Genomic DNA, 20710 nt, shown 5'->3' with positions numbered 1-20710 from the left:
CATTAGCAAAACCACGGATTAGAAAAGGTAACAACCACAGGAGCGTGGTTTAAAACACCACCTTCCAAAGACATTCAGGTAGGATGCTCCTGGCTCTGGTAAGAGTCCCTTCTTACCAGATCAGAGCATACAGGGAAGGAGCCGGGTGTCTGATTTGGCCCAACCATTCCCACCACTCCTGCATGTGGAAGCTTTAAACCAGCTGCCAGCCCCGGAGAAAGGCATTTGAATGCACCATCTGCCGCCTTTACTGCAGGCTCTGTTCTATGGCAGGACACTGTATTGTCTCGACCTTTTGGCTGCATTTCCCCAAGTGGAATAAATTGTAACAGAAATAGGATGGCTGCAACGGGACAGGAGGCGGCAGAGGAGGAAGCACCAGTGTTTTTTGGGTGGGGTGAAGGATTCCCCCGCCCACAACAGCTAATAAAACTAGGTCCTCTGGAGATTTCTCCAAATATGTCAGGTCTACAGCCGTCAGAGAGCCCCCTGATTTATAGATCTGGGGAAGGGGTGTATGGGAGGGATAGGCAGGGTTGCATTCAGCTTGTCCACAAATTTACTGATGTCGTCAGATGCTACTGGTGTATCACAAAGCAGTTCAACCAATCAAACAAAGAAGCTGGCCCCTTCTATTTCCTGCCCAGTGGATCCTGCTGGAATCAAATGCTCTTACTCTTGTCCCTTTCCCTGACAACTCCATCTTGCCCCCATGACACTTAAGAAAGCAACCCTGACCCGTAGGAAAGATCCCACAGCAGCTCTGAACTGTGATTCTTTATCCCCACGCCTACTCCCATCCAGATCCATTCAGGGACTCCCAATAAATTTGTGACCGTTGAGCAACCCTGGGCGTGGGAAGGACAGAAGCATGGATTGAGAAAACTGTGTTGGGACAGAGTGAACATGAACTTTCACACAGATGGAGTCCAGTGAAAACAAACTCAAGAGACAAATACAGGAGAGACGGACCCGTAGTTAGTAAAAAAATGTGTCAGGAAGAAATGGAGAGAGAGAGTTAAGAAGTGGGGAGGAGGGATGGGTCTTTTGGGAGCCGCACTGGAGGAATAGTAAAACCAGCAATAACTAGCCTGTTTACACCCATTCATTTGCTACCCCCCTAGTCACCTGCTTTGTGGATGGCACTTTCTGAAGCACTGGTGTTTAGATCAGAACAGGTCTACAGGATGCCTGGAAGCAACTGACCAGTGGCCACGGCTGGTTCTTGATTTGGAAGGAGGAAGAGGGCCTGATGGAATTTTGTGCTGTTCTTTTGCCAAGTCTGAAGGCTACTGGATGTCACAGACTATGAGCCAGATCGGCTGCTGGTACAAATCAGTGAGGCTCCACTGAAGCTGACAGAACTACTCCAATTTACCCCAGCAGCCAATCAAGGCCTGTGTTACTTACAAGCAGCACACATTCTGACATCTAACCAGCAGACCCGCCGCTGCTGTGACTAAAATGCAGCCTACAAAAAGCCACTGTGTTGGAAGAAGAACCAGAAACAACACAGTACCCCCCGTCCCAGTTGAGACCCAGTTTGGCCGTGCAGCGTACATGGGAGCAAACCACGTTCCCACCTGGTGGGACTTCAGCAGGATTCAGGACCGTGGATAAAGCCTGGCTCCTGTCCGCATGAGCAGACCAAAGCCGGTTTTCACTGCACTGCAGGCTAAGGTGCATAACTGCATGTTGCAACACGGGGGCTCTTCACTGGGAAGGTGGGACCCAAAGGCAGACGCTGGCCAGTAAATAAACAAACGATGATCATCCAACAACCCTCCTCCATAAATTAGCCTAGGCAGGTAGAAACCCCCACTGAGCCAGCATCATTCCTCACTCACGCTCAGCGAGCGCTGACAAAATGGGAAGAAGAACAAAGCTTCTCGCAGGACCTCCCCGCTCTTGGCCTCCTAAGAGGTCTGTCCTACGGTCCCTTTTGGACCCTTTTCCTTAGAGGCCCAGAACAGCAGGTTTGGGAGCAGTCAGGAAAGGGGAGATCACTGATCTTCTCCCTTGGTCCAGCCCTGTCTGGCTACAAAATACGGTTTGTGCTACAGGCCCCAGCTCCCTGTCCCACCCTCTCACCTGAGTGCTGCATGGTTTGAAAAGAAGTGGGGCTCGTTTGGCTTCAGGGCTCACCCAGTAAGCAACAGATGGCCGGGACCTACTGGGCACTCTGGCCAATAGAGGCAAAGGATTCATTTCACAGCCTTCCGTGACGACTCGAGTGGGAGTAGGAGACCTGCAGTCCTTCCCTGCCCCAGTGGCCCTGATCCACGACTATGCTCATAAGAAGATGGGCACTACAATGGAACATCTTCAGCCTGTTTCCAGATGATCTATTGCTCCCGGCTGTCTAGCTACACACACACACACACACACACTGCCTGTTGCAGCAGGACAGGAGTGGGGAGTGAGAGATAGGGAGAGTGGAAATGCTGTCCCCTCCCCCCCACCACCAAAGTTCATGTTCAGCCGACTGCCACTCACCAGGGAAGCAGGCCTCAGAGCACAGCTTATTGTCCAGCGCTTTCACGCTCGCGATGTCAATGTCATTGTTATTGTCACACTCCATACCTAGGAAAGCACCTGTCCTCTGGCCTGTAACGGAGTTAACGCAGTTAGAGAGGCAATTGAGTCCCCCCCTCCTCGTAAAATAAAGGACGAGAGACGGAAATCAAATGTAATCGCATCGCTCTAAAAATAACAACGAGAACTACATGGGTAGAGAGTGGACAATAAGGACTCAGATCCGTGTGCGTGCGTTTGTTTCAAGCCATCCTGCTCCGTTTCCCCAGCCGCCTCCTTTCTCGTGCCATGACAACTGATGTCACCAAGGAGGGCTGCGGAATCCAGGAGGATACTTAACAGAAACATCTGTAAGAGCAGTAATTATGCAGGTGAAAAGGCAGAGAAGAGAGTAGCTAGGAAAAGCTAAAGAAAGCAGCTAGTAAGATTACTCCCTGTCCATGCTCTGGTCTGTAACTGATGCATTTCTGAATATGGGGATGTGTGTCTGCAAAATAAAAACTAACACAGTCGAATCTCACCGTGCTAATCGGCGGAGATAACCACTGCCGCCTCCCCCAAAATACAAACTGCTGGCAACCTCTCCCCGCTTTCAGCACAGAGTTAACTGTCAACCACACCTAATTTACAAAATACACAACCGTCAGGCTTTGCAAAATCCTACTCCATCTTTCTCTGATGGTGCTCTTATCAGCCAGATAAAGGGTAGATCTGTGTCTGTTTCTCCTCTCTCATACCCATTTTACACATGGGTAAGTCAACTGACTGCCAAAGAAAAACTCCCAATTTACACTAGTAAATCCACCTCCCTTTGCCCAAAGACTTTTGCCTTGGAATACTGTGTGATCCAGTGCCCAGGGAAATCAATGGGAATATCTCCAATGATTTGGGCACGAGATCAGTTCCTCAGCAAGAATGGCATCAGATCATTTGTGCCTGAGCTGCAAAATGTTCACGGCTGATTTATCTACTGGTGCAGAATGAAGCCGGATTAGCAATAAAGTGAACTGCAAGGGTTAACATGAATGAACAAAAGACATTTCACACCGCTGCAGTCTTGAGGATGATTATTTTAAGTACGTTTTTGTTGATTTGCTAGTCGTCAAATTTCAGTCACTTTGGAACGAGTCCCCCAGTCATCAGGGCTAATTAGCAAGATTCTACTGTAAAGAAACAAAACAGCAGAGTCTGTGCTCTATTACTTTTGCATGGGAAATGCCATACTTGGCAGGGGGAGAGAACTGCTTTTTCAAGGTGGGTTGGGGATTTATTTTTGGCTTCATGTCTAACCAGACATGGAAAGGGGAATTGCTCTGGGTTGACCAGAATGGGCCTTTATTTCTCTGTGCTAACCTAAGGGCTCCCATTGCTATGGTCCAGGTGACTCTCAAATCTTATGCTGCTTGCGTGTCACTGCAAATACTGGGGAGGTGCATTAGTCCAGACAAGTCTCTACCAGGAGTCTGTCTGAGCTGGACTTGCTAGGCACAGCTCAGGGTATGAAGCAGCAGTGCTGAAACCTCCAGAGGTTCGGTTTTAGGAGGTGGGGAGGTTGCATGTCCAAGCCTAAGGAAGAGTGAGACCCCTTGAGGGCCTAGCACATCAAAGGGGTTCCTCCCAGAGCCTGTTCCAGAGCTGGGGGCGTAGCTCTGATTGTGTGGATCCATGACACCGGGCCTCTTTGATCCCTCCAGCACATATCAGCTCCGAATGCTTCAGCTATCAACATGTTCCTTGCAGCAGGGGCTGCTTAAAGGGGATACAGGTGTTGCAAGAGACATTGGGGTTAATTCCCCACTGGCCTAAGTGGGTGGAATTCCAATGAAGCAAGTGAGGTTGCATTTGCTTAAGCCACTGGTGAGTTTCGCCCTGTTAGCTTTTCACTGGTAGAGCTAAATTCACCCCTGGGCAGAGAATTAACATGATGCTGGCCCTACTCATTTTGAGAGCCCCGCTGGTGCCTATGCCTCCTGCTGGTGCTCTGGATGGGGGGTAGATTTTGCCCAGAAAGGTTCTGCGCAGGGTTCTAGATGCAGTTGGGCCGGGCGCAGAAAGGAAAAGGGCCCCGTTGCAGCAGTCCCTAAAGTACAGCTTCCTTCTGAGCCACCCAAGCACACCCCACTGTTTTCTGCTTCTCACGCTGTGTCGCGGATTCCTGGGCACTAGCTGAGCTGGGCTCCAATTAACATGGCAGCGTTTGTGAAACTCCACCTTATCCGCTAGATTTCTCCTTTCTGATAGGCCGCTGTCCTTGTCATTAGAGCTGGTGCTGCCTGGCAAACAGGCAGAATTGGGAAGAGGAGGAGTGGGGAGAAAAACCTGCAGGGTTTCCCCTCTCTGCTCCGCCCGTGCTTTTCTCTCCTCTGTTAATGGCTTATCCTAAACATGACTATTTCTCAGCTGCTCAGTGGAGAAGATAATCCGTCACTGAGAACACTTTGGCTTCTTCTCCAGAGGACCTGAACCAACCCCCCAGAGCAGAAACCCCTTCATCTCTGGGATGTTCACAATCTTCTCTTCAGCCTGGGCCCATCTCTAGTTTCTGCTGCCCGCTAAAGGCCTGAGCTGCAGCTCAGATAACCAGCCAGGGAGAGGAGAAAGGGAGAAGAAGGGGGATCCCAGGACACTGCAAACTGTACTGTCTACACACCACTTACTGTGCAAACAGAACCACGTCTGTGCCTCCCCAACGTACTGCAAAGCCACAGAGAGTCTCCTTCTCCCACCCGCCCTCCGCCAAAACTCCCACCCTCTCATTTTCCCCATTACCCCTCCACCCTGAGCCCAGTTCATTGTTATGGAAGAGAAGACGCCCCCTCTCCTATTCCCCCACAATAACTGGGCAGGATAGCGTTCCTGGGAAGGCTGCCTCCCCTTCTCTGACTAGGCACGATGCCCTGAGCATACGCTCTGCTGCCTGCCAGTGAAACAGAATGAAAACTAGCAGAGAGGGGAGTAATGATCCACCTCCATTACCATCTTCCTGGGTGGGAGATCCGTCCTCTTCCTCCATGACATCGTTTCCCTGCGACACAGAAGACATGCAGTGAACGTGAACAGCAGAGGACTCTCTGTCGAAGAACACGGAGCTGAGTCCTTCCAACACTGCCAGCCTCCTCTCCACAGGCAGGCTGGCCACGAACCCATGCTGCCCTCCATCCCCCTGCATTTCCCTAGCTCCCCCAGGCACCCGTAGCCAGACACACACACCTTTCACTCTGACTTTCCTGACGGCACTCAGGATACCTGCTTGGCGCTGTGCCGAGGGACTAGGCCGGCCTCCGCCCACTCGGGCCAGAGTGAATGTGGCCCAGACTCCACAGAACCCAGGCAAAGTCCTGCACGCCTTAGTGAATATTCATCCTCTGAGCTGGTCCCAGAGATAAACTGCATCACTGCCAGAGGATCTGCCCCCCCCCCACAGCTATGGCCAGTCCTGCCGGGGGTGGTGCATCTCCTCACCTCACGATGCTACGACAAAACTCTCCTGGTGGCAGTTCTCACTCATCTCAGTTCTCCTCCCACCCCTCAAGAGCTTGACACTCTAGTTTCTCCAGTCAAGGAAGACAAGCTAGGACACCGAGTGTAATTATATTCAGGCCACCTACACGGAGCCACCATGAGTCATCAGCCAAGACAGAACCCAGGGTTAGTGCTGGGTGCACTTGTTCGACTAAAACTTTTGGGGGGGACGGGGGCAGTGAAAAAGGCAGATTCTGCAACACCGAAACATTCTGCAAATTTTGACAATTTCTTTCCATTGAAAAAGAGCAGAGAAGAAATTCTGAAAAAAAAAATCGAAACGTTTGCTTTCAGTTTTTCAGTCTGAAGCGCTTGTTTTAAATTTTCCTTTAATTCTATTTTTAAAACATTTTTAAAGCCTAAAAATGCTCAAAACTGAAACGAAAGCCTTTCACGTCAGGCTGAATGGAACGTTTTGTTGGACCAGAAATGGATTTTTTTAAAACTGTTTGATGTGCCAAAAATTTCATTTTTGGTTTGACCCGAAATGTTTTTTTTTCCCTTCAAATTCTGAGTTGCCAGCAAACCAAACCAAATAATTCATTATTCACACAGCTCTACCCAGGACTTTCGGCACAAAAGCACATGCCTCTAAAGCTTGAGCTAAGGAATAGCCCTGTCAGGTAAGTCGCAAGGTCTTATACTCGCTGTGGCAGGTCTTAATTTGTACCGAAAGAGGTGCCAAATTTTTTACTTTCACAGCTGATCTGGCAAGCCCCGAGGTGCCAGGGTTCAGCCCTGGTACAAATTAAGCACTGCCCTGGGACCAGCTGCTAGCAACCGGTGTGATCACACACATGCATCCAGTGTATTACGTAGCTCACTGATCATTAGGAAAGGTGGTGACAAGGTCCTTCCTTTTGAACATAGGTTTTCACCTCTGAGTCTTGCTCCTCCGAAGGGATACTGACAAAATTCCTATCCGGAGATTCCACAGGGGTTGACTGAAAAAGGAGGACAAGAGAAATCAGACAATTCTGCTTGGATGGTGTGTCCATGAATCAATGCAATACGCAGCTAACATTCTCCATCATCGGGGCTGCCCTTAGGCAGCTGGGATAATAGACCCCAGCGCTGTCTTTCAGAACTGCGAAGGCTCACCCAGACAGAGGAAGGCTCATTAGCTGACTTACTCTCTATTTAGTGCTGCACAATTGAGCTAAAAAAATGTTTTTCAAGGAAGATTCCAACCCATGTCCCTTGAGCCAAAAAAATATTTCTGAGTTCAATATATAGGGCTTCAAAATTATAGTTTTGTCAGTAATTTTGTCAAGCTGCTGTTTAGGATAACCCCCCTGGCAACCAAAAAGCTGAAGTTATGTGTATGACAGTAGCACTTAGAGGCCTTAACTGAGATCAGGGCCCCATTGTGCTAGGCACTGTGCAGACATACACGGAGACGGTCCCAGTGCTGAAGAGCTGACAGTCTCAGCAGATATACAGGAGAGACTCAGAGGTGCACTGACTTGCCCAAGGCTGTACAGCAAATTTGTAGCAGAGTCAGGAATAGATGCTCCGTCTCCTGACTCCCCGCCCAGTGCCCTACCCCACTGGACCATGCTGGTTCCAAAAGCCAGTTCTTTTCTACAGTGTTTTCTCTGACACATGCTTTTGAAATGGATCTAACAGTTACAAAGGAAAGCGGGAGGAGCAAGGAGGAAGGGAAAGGAAGGGAGAAAGGCCTCAGGGCTCCTCTACCAGAAAGTTTTCTATTGTTTGAAAGCAAAAGGTTTTAGAAAATGACTAAAACTTAGCTCCTCCAAATTAAAATGACAAATGGGTGCATCATTCACTGCACATGCGTTCCAAAGACATTAACCCTCTAGTGACCGGAGTGCTGGTCTAGAAGGGCGGTCAGACCAGAGTTGGGTTAATAGCTTGAGGTCAAATTTTCCAATGTGCTTAGGTGACTTAGGAGCCTAACTCATTTTCAAAAGGACTTAGGCACTTAGCAGTCTAAGTTGCTTTGACTTTCAAAGGGCCTGAGGCCCTATTGACTAGTCATTAGTCACAAAGGCACTAAGGCACTTGAGCATTTTGAAAACTTGACCCCAGATCTTAAAGAAGAAGTGCAGTGAAAACAAGTAAAAGAGTCTCTGGTGATTCCTTTGTTCATATGGAATAACACTAGGTTCCCACACAGCTGGTTCACCTAATCTGGTAGCCTGCCAAGGCTGGATGCTTCACATGAAGATGTAAACTGCCCCTGTGAATTCAAACTCCCCTCCCCCCGGCAAATCACTGCTCCCCAGCATAGATACAACCCTACCCGCAAATAATCAATCACATTGTGTAATACTAGTCCACAAAGAGGTACATTTCTTGCTAATCCCAGATGGCCATCAGCTTATCCCTCAATGCATGAAATGCTTGTAGGTCCATTATACCTACCTCTCCTTCTGAAGGAATCCCACTGGCAGCAGCAGGGGATGGGAGCGTGTCCCCCTCTTCCTCTGTGCCCGGAGCGACATAGGAGCCAGACATGGAAGACATGGTGTCAGTGCTGATCTGGGAGTGCTGACTTTGGGAGGAGGCCATGGACATGATGGACTGGGCCAGGCTGCTGCTGCCAGGATCTAGGGAGAAAGGGAAGCGTGGAGAACGCAGGGCAGCATTAGAAAGGGCAGAGCAGCTGTGGCTATGCAGGTTTGACTGCAAAGGAAACAGTTTGCAAGACTGATTCTACAATGATGGGTGTCGATTTTGCACACTCTCCTTCTCCGAACCCTGGTACTGGCACCTTCAAGCTGGGTCCTTGCTTCCACGTCCTGTGGCCTGGAGACTGCAGTCGGTAACTGCCATTTGAACACTTGACAAAGAAACTGCTTGTCTTTCTGGGGGGCTTCTTAACTGCTCCAATGGGAATAAGCTACTGCTGCATGCAATGTCTGCATCTAGCCTACAACTTCAGGGCTGGACGCAGGCATCACTAGGTGAGGATCTCCGGCCATGTTATGTAGGAGGTCAGACTAGGTGATCACAATGGCCCCTTTCTGGCCTTAACATCTCTGAAATCTACAGATAATGGGGTTTGACCATTAAGATATTAACAAGCCAGCTCAAATCCTGTTCACCTAATTCTTGCATTACTCCCAGGCAAGTGCAGACATGACTAAGGCAAGCAGGATCAGACCCTTGGAAGCATCTTGAGACAAGGTCTTTGTCCTCTCTTCCTCAAATGCAAAGTGCCATGTACTCCTATGGCGTTTCATAACGCAACCATCAGGAAGCCAAGTGACCACTGAAATGCTGCTTGTCCCTTTTCTCCTACTGTACCTTCTGGGGAGGAGATGGTGGAGGAGAGAGGGGTTCCTGTGCACGAAGACTGATCTATTGCTCCTGAGGAGGACAAGGTGAGGTTTTCACTCTCCGATGTCACACCACATTCCTGGAAGGAGAGCAAACACACCAGAGTAAGAGGACGACAGGTCCCTGCAGATGAAGCAACTGGTTGTAATTTGGTATTTTCAAGCCATTTAGGGCTCCTGGCAGTTTCTGAATTGGTAGCCCTGGAGATTAAAAAGGCTTTGAAGCTTCAGGACAATAAATAGAGCAGGTATCTTCACAGTGTCCCACTAACATGCCTGTTCTCCAAGGACCACCTCTAGGGGGGAGAAGGGTTTTTAACTCTTGGTGCTCATTCCACCTTTGGCCTTGCTGATGAGGCTGCCAACAAGTGAGACAATTATCAGGGTGTTTGTTTGCAGCATGGACCCCCTGTACATTAGGACTAAAACTCACCAACTCCTTTCACATTAGCCATCAAACTGCTAAGAGATTCTGATAATGGACTGATGTGGACATCTTGTCGAAAGCACTGGAGAGCGGGAACCCACCAATGAGTGAGCCGGAGGCTTTCGGGCCATGTACGACAGACTGATTGATCACCAACAGACTCCACTACTGATCTTTGCACAACCTATCGGTCACAGAGCCAGGCTGAGAGACAGGAGCTCTCAAGTGATATTCCCAGCCCTCCCACTGACTTGCACTCTATGACTTTAATTCACCTGTTACCCATCTAGACAAGGGGGCTAATATGGACCCACAGCACATGGGTATCATGGAGGTCTGACTCAACCTGCAAAGTGTTAGATAGCAGGGGCTGTGAATGAGAGGCTAACTAATGACTCTACCCAGAAAATGACTATGTAAAAATAGCACCTACGTATTTAATAGATCTGCCCTGAGAGGGCATTCAGAGTCCAATCTACTTAGTCTCTGCTATATTTACTGCCATCAGCCCAGCAGAACAAACACAGCTCTGGGACAACCAGCAGGATCCTTTCCTGCCTCTGGTTGTATCAGAAATATTAACTGCACTCCGATTCCAAGGTCACCTGTGCATCCCCAGCCTCCTCAGATTATGCCCCCAGTTAAATCTGTGCAAGCCCAGAGGACAATAGGGCTACACAGGGGTAATTCAGAGAGGACAGCACTTGGCTGAAGAATCTTCATTGCTGGTGATGATACACAAGAAAGAAAGAGCCCAGCTTGACTCTCAGATCCCAGGCTGAGTTTGCAGGGTTGCCAGTTAAAAAAAAACTAAACAACACCACAGCTTTGCTTGCAAACTGGACTCATAAGAACATAAGAATGGCCATACTGGGTCAGACCAAATGGGTCAGACCATCCAGCCCAGCATCCTGTCTTCCAACAGTAGTCAATGCCAGGAGCCCCAGAGGGAGTGGACCTAACACGTAATGATCAAGTGATCTCTCTTCTGCCATCCATCTCCACCCTCCGACAAACAGAGGCTAGGGACACCATTCCTTACCCATCCTGGCTAATAGCCATTAATGGACTTAACCTCCATGAATGTATTCAGTTCTCTTTTAAACCCTGTTATAGTCCTAGCCTTCACAACCTCCTCAGGCAAGGAGTTCCACTCATTTTATACAGAATGACTGTGGAACAAAACAAACAAGGAACTCCAGAATGCCAGTTCCATGGGTCTCTTTGCTGAGCAGACGGCTGGACCAGAACACTGTTAAACAATCACCTCCTCATGCTGATGAGGAGACTTCCTCCTGGAAATCCTGATTTCCGATTCGCTGCAGGACTTATCATCTTCTTCATGCAGGACCGAGGAAGTCTGGGAAACTGACCTAGCAAGGAGGGGAAAGGAGCATCCTGTTAACTTATGATTGCATCAGTGATTTCACTAGCACAACCCATGCTGTCAACGCAACTGTCTGCAGCCTTCCACAGGAAGCCAGTGCTCCAGGAGCGGGCCAATGGCGGGTGTAACAGTTGTAGCTGCAGTCATGTGGCAAGGGGGTTAACCCTTTGTAGCCCAGACCCATGTCAGGTCTCTGGGGCACCTTTATGACAGACAGAACGGCAAGGTAAAAAGTGGTATTTATATGGATCAGTGAAACAAGCATCTTTTCCTTCACCCTGTTCTCTGTACAGAGTCCTCCTCCCATCTGTTCTGCTTTCTGGAACAAAAATCTGTCCCCAGTTATGCCAGGATAAATCCAGAGCTGTTCCACGGATGTCACTGGGGTGCTGAACCCAAATAGGATCTGAGGGTGTTCAACATCCAACAGGACCCAACCCTTAGCCAACACTTGGGGTTCCTTGGCATTGGCACATTCATCCTTCTTCTGCAAGTCTCCGCCACAGCATTTCTGCCAAGTGCCAATGGTCCCCTGGAGAATCGGGATGCAACAGGCACCTGAGGCAGCACTGAGGGGACGGGGGAGAGGATGTTTCTCCTCCAGCATGCTACGCAGGACCATACCATTAGGGAAGAAGCACACGGCAGAGAGGACCCCTCAGGGTGAGCTCCCGGGGCCTGATACAGAGGCCGCTGAATTCAATGGAAGGATTCCCATTGGCACCAAAGGGAGCTGGAATAGGCCATTCAGAAGCACATGCCTTTACTGGCTATGGGTCAAATCTTGCCATCCCTGCTGGCCTTAGGAACCCTAACTCTAGGGCGGGAACCCCTACGCATAGGAACCCTAACCCTAGCTCCAAGTGCCCTACCCTTAAGAACCCTAACCTTAGGGCGGGAAGCCCTACCCATAGGAACCCTAACCCAAGCTCCCAGTGCTCTACCCACAGGAACCCTAACCCTAGAGAGGGAAGCCCTACCCATAGGAACCCTAACCCTAGGGCGGGGAGCCCTACCCATAGGAACCCTAACCCTAGCTCCAAGTGCCCTACCCATAGGAACCCTAACCCTAGGGCGGGAAGCCCTACCCATAGGAACCCTAACCCTAGCTCCAAGTGCCCAACCCATAGGAACCCTAACCAAGCTCCAAGTGCCCTACCCTTAGGAACCCTAACCCTAGGGTGGGAAGCCCTACCCATAGGAACCCTAACCCTAGCTCCAAGTGCCCTACGCATAGGAACCCTAACCCTAGCTCCAAGTGCCCTACCCATAGGAACCCTAACCCTAGCTCCAAGTGCCCTACCCTTAGGAACCCTAACCCTAGGGTGGGAAGCCCTACCCATAGGAACCCTAACCCTAGCTCCAAGTGCCCAACCCATAGGAACCCTAACCCTAGCTCCAAGTGCCCAACCCATAGGAACCCTAAACCTAGCTCCAAGTGCCCAACCCATAGGAACCCTAACCCTAACTCCAAGTGCCCTACCCATAGGAACCCTAACCCTAGGGCGGGAAGCCCTACCCATAGGAACCCTAACCCTGGCTCCAAGTGCCCTACCCTAAGGAACCCTAACCCTAGCTCCCAGTGCCCTACCCATAGGAAACCTAACCCTAGGGTGGGGCACCCTATCCACAGGAATCCTAACCCTACCTCCAAGTGCCCTACCCATAGGAACCCTAACCCTAGGGCGAGAAGCCCTACCCATAGGAACCCTAACCCTAGGGCGAGAAGCCCTACCCATAGGAACCCTAACCCTAGCTCCAAGTGCCCTACCCATAGGAACCCTAACCCTAGGGCGGGAAGCCCTACCCATAGGAACCCTAACCCTAGCTCCAAGTGCCCAACCCATACGAACCCTAACCCTAGTTCCAAGTGCACAACCCATACGAACCCTAACCCTAGGGCGGGAAGCCCTACCCATAGGAACCCTAACCCTAGCTCCAAGTGCCCAACCCATAGGAACCGTAACCATAGCTGCAAGTGCCCAACCCATAGGAACCCTAACCCTAGCTCCAAGGGCCCTACCCATAGGAACCCTAACCCTAGCTCCAAGGGCCCTACCCATAGGAACCCTAACCCTAGCTCCAAGGGCTCTACCCTTAGGAACCCTAACCCTAGGGCGGGAAGCCCTACCCATAGGAACCCTAACCCTAGCTCCAAGTGCCAACCCATAGGAACCCTAACCCTAGCTCCAAGTGCCCAACCCATATGAACCCTAACCCTAGCTCCAAGTGCCCAACCCATAGGAACCCTAACCCTAGCTCCAAGTGCTCTACCCTTAGGAACCCTAACCCTAGGGGGGGAAGCCCTACCCATAGGAACCCTAACCCTAGCTCCAAGGGCCCTACGCATAGGAACCCTAACCCTAGCTCCAAGGGCCCTACGCATAGGAACCCTAACCCTAGCTCCAAGTGCTCTACCCTTAGGAACCCTAACCCTAGGGTGGGAAGCCCTACCCATAGGAACCCTAACCCTAGCTCCAAGTGCCAACCCATAGGAACCCTAACCCTAGCTCCAAGTGCCCTACCAATAGGAACCCTAACCCTAGCTCCAAGTGCCCTGCCAATAGGAACCCTAACCCTAGCTCCAAGTGCACAACCCATAGGAACCCTAACCCTAGGGCGGGAAGCCCTACCCATAGGAACCCTAACCCTATCTCCAAGGGCCCTACCCTAAGCAACCCTAACCCTAGCTCCAAGTGCCCAAACCATAGGAACCCTAACCCTAGCTCCAAGTGCCCTACCCTTAGGAACCCTAACCCTAGCTCCCAGTGCCCTACCCATAGGAAACCTAACCCTAGGGTGGGGCGCCCTATCCACAGGAACCCTAACCCTAGGGCGGGAAGCCCTACCCATAGGAACCCTAACCCTAGCTCCAAGTGCCCAACCCATAGGTACCCTAACCCTAGGGCGGGAAGCCCTACCCATAGGAACCCTAACCCTAGCTCCAAGTGCCCTACCCATAGGAACCCTAACCCTAGCTCCAAGTGCACAACCCATAGGAACCCTAACCCTAGCTCCAAGGGCCCTACCCTAAGCAACCCTAACCCTAGCTCCAAGTGCCCAAACCATATGAACCCTAACCCTAGGGCGGAAAGCCCTACCCATAGGAACCCTAACCCTAGCTCCAAGTGCCCTACCCATAGGAACCCTAACCCTAGGGCGGGAAGCCCTACCCAAAGGACCCCTAACCCTAGCTCCAAGTGCCCAACCCATAGGAACCCTAACCCTAGCTCCAAGGGCCCTACCCATAGGAACCCTAACCCTAGGGCGGGAAGCCATACCCATAGGAACCCTAACCCTAGCTCCCAGTGCCCTACCCATAGGAAACCTAACCCTAGGGCGGGGCGCCCTATCCACAGGAACCCCAATCCCTACCTCCAAGTGCCCTACCCATAGGAACCCTAACCTAGCTCCAAGGGCCCTACCCTAAGCAACCCTAACCCTAGCTCCAAGTGCCCAACCCATAGGAACCCTAACCCTAGGGCGGGAAGCCCTACCCATAGGAACCCTAACCCTAGCTCCAAGGGCCCAACCCATACGAACCCTAACCCTAGGGCGGAAAGCCCTACCCATAGGAACCCTAACCCTAGCTCCAAGTGCCCAACCCATACGAACCCTAACCCTAGGGCGTGAAGCCCTACCCATAGGAACCCTAACCCTAGCTCCAAGTGCCCTACCCATAGGAACCCTAACCCTAGCTCCAAGTGCCCTACCCTTAGGAACCCTAACCCTAGGGCGGGAAGCCCTACCCAAAGGAACCCTAACCCTAGCTCCAAGGGCCCTACCCATAGGAACCCTAAACCTAGCTCCAAGTGCCCAACCCATAGGAACCCTAACCCTAGCTCCAAGTGCCTAACCCATAGGAACCCTAACCCTACCTCCAAGTGCCCTACCCATAGGAACCCTAACCCTAGGGCGGGAAGCCCTACCCATAGGAACCCTAACCCTAGCTCCAAGTGCCCTACCCATAGGAACCCTAACCCTAGGGCAGGAAGCCCTACCCATAGGAACCCTAACCCTAGCTCCAAGTGCCCTACCCATAGGAACCCTAACCCTAGCTCCACGGGCCCTACCCTAAGCAACCCTAACCCTAGCTCCAAGTGCCCAACCCATAGGAACCCTAACCCTAGCCCCAAGTGCCCAACCCATAGGAACCCTAACCCTAGCTCCAAGTGCCCAACCCATAGGAACCCTAACCCTAGCTCCAAGTGCCCTACCAATAGGAACCCTAACCCTAGCTCCAAGTGCCCAACCCACAGAAACTCTAACCCTAGGGCGGGAAGCCATACCCATAGGAACCCTAACCCTAGGGCGGGAAGCCCTACCCATACGAACCCTAACCCTACCTTCAAGTGCCCTACCCATAGGAACCGTAACCCTAGGGCGGGAAGCCGTACCCATAGGAACCCTTACCCTAGCTCCAAGTGCCGTACTCATAGGAACCCTAAGCTTAGCTCCAAGTGCCCTACCCTTAGGAACCCTAACCCTAGGGTGGGAAGCTCTGGTCATGGGAACCCTAACCCTAGCTCTAAGTGCCCTACCTTTAGGCAGTGCCGGCTTTAGGCCTATTCCACCAATTCCCCCGAATCAGGCCCCGTGCCTAAGAGGTCCCCACGCCCAGTGAGAATCCCTTCTCTGGCTAGAGGCGCCTTTTTAATTTTTACTCGCCTGGCGGCGCTTTGGGTCTTCAGCGGCACTTCAGCGGCGGGTCATTCACTCTCTCCATGGCTTCGACGGCACTTCAGCGGCGGGTCCTTCGCTTACTTTGGGTCTTCGGCGACACTTCGGCAGCGGGTCCTTCAGTGCCGCTGAAGACCTGGAGCGAGTGAAGGACCCACCGCCGAAGTGCCGCCAAAGACTCAGAGCACCGCCCCGTGAATACAAGCCCCACATGGTTTTTTTACATGTGTTTTTTTTTTGTTTTTTTTTTAAGTCATCCATGCCAGGGCCCCGTCCAAACTGTTTGAATTGGGCCCCCGTACTTCCTAAAGCCGGCCCTGCCTGCTCTGCCCTCCGGCGTTTTGGAAACCAAGGGCTGGGGACTGGACCCTACAAGGAAGCTTAGGCCAAATCCCTCTCCCCCTGGCTGCAAGAGCATCCAGTAACGTGCCGAAGGTAAAGGCGGCGAGTGACTTACTTTGACAGGCTCTTCTTGAGTTTGAGCCCTTGGCTGCCGCAGTCCGACAAGCGGTCGAGGGGAGAGAGCGTCCTGATGGGAGGCAGGTGGCCGTCGCTGCCATACGACGGCAGCATCCCTGCCCCGTGGCTGTCCCCAAGCCCGTGCAGTGGAAGGGCGGCCGGGGACGGAGTGAGAGGCCCGTTGAGAGCTTCCAGCAGAGACACTACCTCGTAACCAGGAGGGATGTTCTCAGAAGACTACAGGGAGCAGAGACAGGCCTGGGAATTAGCATTCCACAGCCCACATTTCACAACACAACTGCCCCCTCCGCTCCGGGCAGGGCAATTCATTCCAAAGCGGCAGCCTATAGATACGAAACTTGGTGGCCAGGAACGCAAGGGCCTGAGACCACCACTTGGAGGGAGGCAGAGAGCAGGCAAGGGCTGTGCAAGCTTCTACCGCACCCCTCAGCCCCCATTACGCTAGCCCTGCGCCCCACCTCAGCTTTGCCAATGCACCTTGTTCCTGGATATTGTGCGAGTTCAGCACTCCCACAAGATCAGGCTTGAAAGTGGAAGGAATCCCCCTTCCTGGGTTAGCCTTTGTTTAGAAGCCTGCGAGCTGTTTTGCATCCAGTGACTATACACCGTGGGGAGTAACAGCAGGGTCAGGACTATGCACGTGAGGGCTGATGGGTTGGCTCCTCTGGTCAATACTCACCGAGTGCTCCTCAGAATCGGACGTTTGGGAGGCGATGATTGGGCTGAAGCTGGCTGGAGAGAGAGGGCCAAGTTTTTTCCTCATTGCTCGGATCTGGAGCAAGGCTCGGAATGCTGAACAGTGGGGGGAGGGGAGGGGAGGATACAGAAAGTTCATTTCTAATTTAACAAGCGGGAGACCCAACCGCCCCCGGAGAATGTCGCTTGTTTTCATAAGAGCCATTTTCTTTCTTCTATTCCACGCTAGTGAAGGCCATACAAAATCGTCCGGATGGAACTGGAGGTTTTTGCATTTGTTCAGGATTGGAGGTTTTGCATTTTGTTGAAATGTCACACATTTTGTGTAAAACCTGCAAAATTTCAGGTTTTTCCACATTAAAAATTCAGCTGTTTTTGGTGGGGGAAAAAAAATGACTTGTTCGTCACTCAGGGCGGACCTATTTTCAAGCAGGAGACACTAACATTTTCAAAATTCCAAACTCGGAAGTTTCGGTCAGACAAAGATTTTTGCCCCAGAATTTGCAAAAAAAAAAAAAAAAAAAAAAAAAAAAAGTTGAATTTGGGTATTTTTTTTTAATCAATGCCAAAACCTCAGTTCACAAAATTTCGAAAAACATAAAAACCAAAAACCCACAAACAATGCAGGGGCAAAATTTCTTGAAATTAAATTCGGAACAGTGCTGTAAAAATGAGAGAAAAGGGTTTTGCATGGAGCTACCTCTAACACCGGGCAGATGACGATGTCTGTCAATGCACTAGCGATTCTAATAGACCCTCAGTCCTTCCTAGACTCAAGCCCTTATTCCAGGCCAGCCAGCTCTTATTCCCTAGGAAAAGGCCAGTGCCAGCCAATCTCAGCTCCTTGCACAGAGTCATCACATGAGCAGTTTGGGTGAAGCTAAGAGTTTTGTCTTGCTTGAACTCCATGTGTAGAATGTGCAAGACAGATCTTCCCGAGCTAAAGAGTAAAACAACTTGGGACAATGCCCCCTCTCAGTCCTCCCCCTTAGGAATCAGCCCTCTTCCACCCCGGGATCTGAAAAGGGCCCTGAGCCTTACGCAGCCTGCAGATGGGGCAGTTGTTGGCTTGGTAACGCAGGGTGTCCGCACAAGTGTTACAGAGGCAAAGATGGCGGCAGGGTAGAATCAGAGTGTCCCGCACATCCGAGAGGCAGACCACGCACTCTGCGCTGTTATCGCTCACCTCGTCCTCAGCCACCTGGGCAGGAAGAGAGAGAATGAGCCTCTCCAGCAGGGCTTGGCACAGGGGGGCTCTGCAGTGGGAGAAAGCCTTGCCCTTGGAGCGGCTGCTCTTGCAGTGGGAGCCTGCAGCAAGCCTGGCAGCTCCTGTTCGGCAGGGGTCAATGGCTCACAGATCTGCAGAGTGGTGGATCAACTGGCCCACCTCAGCCCTTAACCCACTGCTGCCCAAACATGCAGGGAGCCCCGAGGAGTTATGCCTGGGGGTTCCCCGTGCAGCTCCCATCAATCCAGCATTGCACCAGCTCCATAGCAGCTAGGGCCCTTGACAGGCAAGTATTCACCCCAGAGAGTCACTGCAGCCCTATGTGGAGAGACAATTTAACAGGAAGGCCCATGGAAAAGAGGGTCAGTACTTGGGCTTTTTACCTCCAAGGGCCTTGGTTCAAATCCTTGTTGAACACGAGCTTGGAGATCTCCCCCAATTGGGTGGAAAAGGCATTAAGGTGGGTCCAGGATTGCACCAGAGCAAGAGGAGGGTGACTGCGAAGATGGGATACGCCTGGGATTGCCGCAGGCACTGCTGGCCAGGCCTGAGGGGCACTGGTCACACTGCGTGGGGAACCCAAGACTGGGATAGCAGGGCTAGCTGGAGCGTACCATTGTGGAGCAACAGCAGCGCTGGGCCAAGGCCAATGCACTGTTCTATAAACTCCCGATTCCTGAGTGCGCTGAACAGTCACTACGTTAAGTTAAAGTGGAAGAAGAGAGATGTGTGCTCCAAAGAGAACGGCTACTAAGCAGGGCACCCCCCTTTCCCAGGACCTACACCCCCCACCCCCGGGGGACACATCCTTACCTTGGAGTCCTGTGTATTGTATTTGTTCTCGATCCCGTAGATCTCCTGAAGGAGGTAGCTAACTCCATCCACCTGGAACTCACAGAGATGGGGAAGTCACACAAGCGATGCAGTTATGCTGGTGCCACCAGGCCAGCTCGTTTCAGATACTCGCCTTGGGACAGCCTCTTTCTAAGCCTTCCCGTTCCCCACCATGTGAGGAGGGACCCCCTCCCCACAACCCCGCCCCCAGTGCCCTACGCTGGGTACAGGCTGTCTCTATGCATGCCACCCCTCTCCTCCCCCGCCCCGCGCTGCGAAGAGGGCATCTCATCGCATCAGTGATTCTAACAGACCCGCAGTCCTTCCTGGATTCAAGCTCCCATCCAGGCCAGCCCACCAGCAAGGAACAACTGCCCCTCAGCCCCCAGGACCAGGCCAGTGCTAGCCAGCCCCAACCCCACATACACTCACCACTTGTTTCTGCTTCAGGGGTTTCACACAAAAGCTACCATCTGCATGCTGCAAACAAGGAAATTGTACTCCAAGTTAATGCAAAGCAACCATAGACACTAGAGGGAGGGAAGGGAGCTGTGGTGTATTTATCTCATGCTGTATATTGTGACACCTGTAGCTAGGCTTGGCAGGATTTGATTGTTATCAGTAAATGTCAATTTCACACATGCACATGCAAATTGATGAAAAAATCATAGACTCATAGAATATCAGGGTTGGAAGGGACCTCAGGAGGTCATCTAGTCCAACCCCCTGCTCAGAGCAGGACCAATCCCCAGACAGATTTTTGCCCCAGATCCCTAAATGGTCCCCTCAAGGATTGAACTCACAACCCTAAGTTGAGCCAATGCTCAAACCACTGAGCTATTGCCATTGATAATACTAGAAATGTACAGAGAAGCAAAATAAGAAAAATGCTGCTTAAGACCTTCTTAGAGGTTGACTTAAGGCTATTTACTTTGTCTATTTGGACATGTGATGCTGATCATTTGTGTTTTAATGGTTGTAAAGCTTGAACTTTTTGAATCTCAATGTCCACTGTAATTAAATAACGATTGTCTGAGCCAGCCCATTGTCTGCCCCCACTCCCGATAACTTCCCACAATCGTGAAAATTTGGATAAATAGAGAAAAATGATTAAACCCCCTAATTATGCACAACTGTGAGAATTTACTTTGATAAAAATTGAAATAAATGCTTAAAAATAAACATCATTATCTGTCAAAATGATAACAAAATAAAAACCAAATTCAGCCAAGCCTAGCCATGTAGACGGCCAACAGATTCTCCATTAACCAGCTGATCTTATATCAAGATCTTTTCTCCATGTATGCAAACACCAGTTTATCAATCTACAGTAAAGTTAGAAACGTACCACAGGAATATGCAACACAAAGGCCCCTCCAGTGCTGTTTCAATGGATCAGGCATTGTGATCAAAACTTTCCAACTTGAGGGTCTAAAATTAAGCTCTCAAATCAATATTCAGGCAAATAATAAATAAGCAGCCTGGATATCAGGCTCGACACCTCAAAAGTTAGATCATTTTTTGCCCTAGGGGCTTAAACCCAGAGTTAGGTGCCTGCCTTTTAATTCCACTTGTGGCAGTTTGTCCTGTGGGTCCTGCTGTCCCATCCATGC

General features: G+C 51.0%; 1 protein-coding gene across 5 annotated transcripts in view; it reads right to left on the bottom strand.

Annotated features, from left to right (window-relative positions):
* Positions 1-20710, bottom strand: part of RNF157 (ring finger protein 157) — a 99814-nt gene that overhangs the window by 13036 nt on the left and 66068 nt on the right. For 3 of the 5 annotated variants that reach the window (XM_044983534.1, XM_044983535.1, XM_044983532.1), the window contains exons 8-18: positions 19530-19577; positions 19077-19148; positions 18077-18236; positions 17019-17131; positions 16317-16555; positions 11060-11165; positions 9334-9445; positions 8449-8633; positions 6936-7001; positions 5503-5560; positions 2497-2607 (exon numbers count right to left, since the gene is read on the bottom strand). In XM_044983534.1, the coding sequence (XP_044839469.1) occupies positions 2497-2607; positions 5503-5560; positions 6936-7001; positions 8449-8633; positions 9334-9445; positions 11060-11165; positions 16317-16555; positions 17019-17131; positions 18077-18236; positions 19077-19148; positions 19530-19577 (1270 nt within the window). The remainder of the gene's footprint in view (positions 1-2496; positions 2608-5502; positions 5561-6935; positions 7002-8448; positions 8634-9333; positions 9446-11059; positions 11166-16316; positions 16556-17018; positions 17132-18076; positions 18237-19076; positions 19149-19529; positions 19578-20710) is intronic. The other 2 variants (XM_044983537.1, XM_044983533.1) reach the window with 1 other exon arrangement.

This window comes from Mauremys mutica, chromosome 12 (genome assembly GCF_020497125.1).
Source record: "Mauremys mutica isolate MM-2020 ecotype Southern chromosome 12, ASM2049712v1, whole genome shotgun sequence".
Taxonomy (NCBI): Eukaryota; Metazoa; Chordata; order Testudines; family Geoemydidae; genus Mauremys; species Mauremys mutica.
Note: the sequence above shows the minus strand (reverse complement) of the source record. Positions and strands in the feature narration are given on the sequence as shown.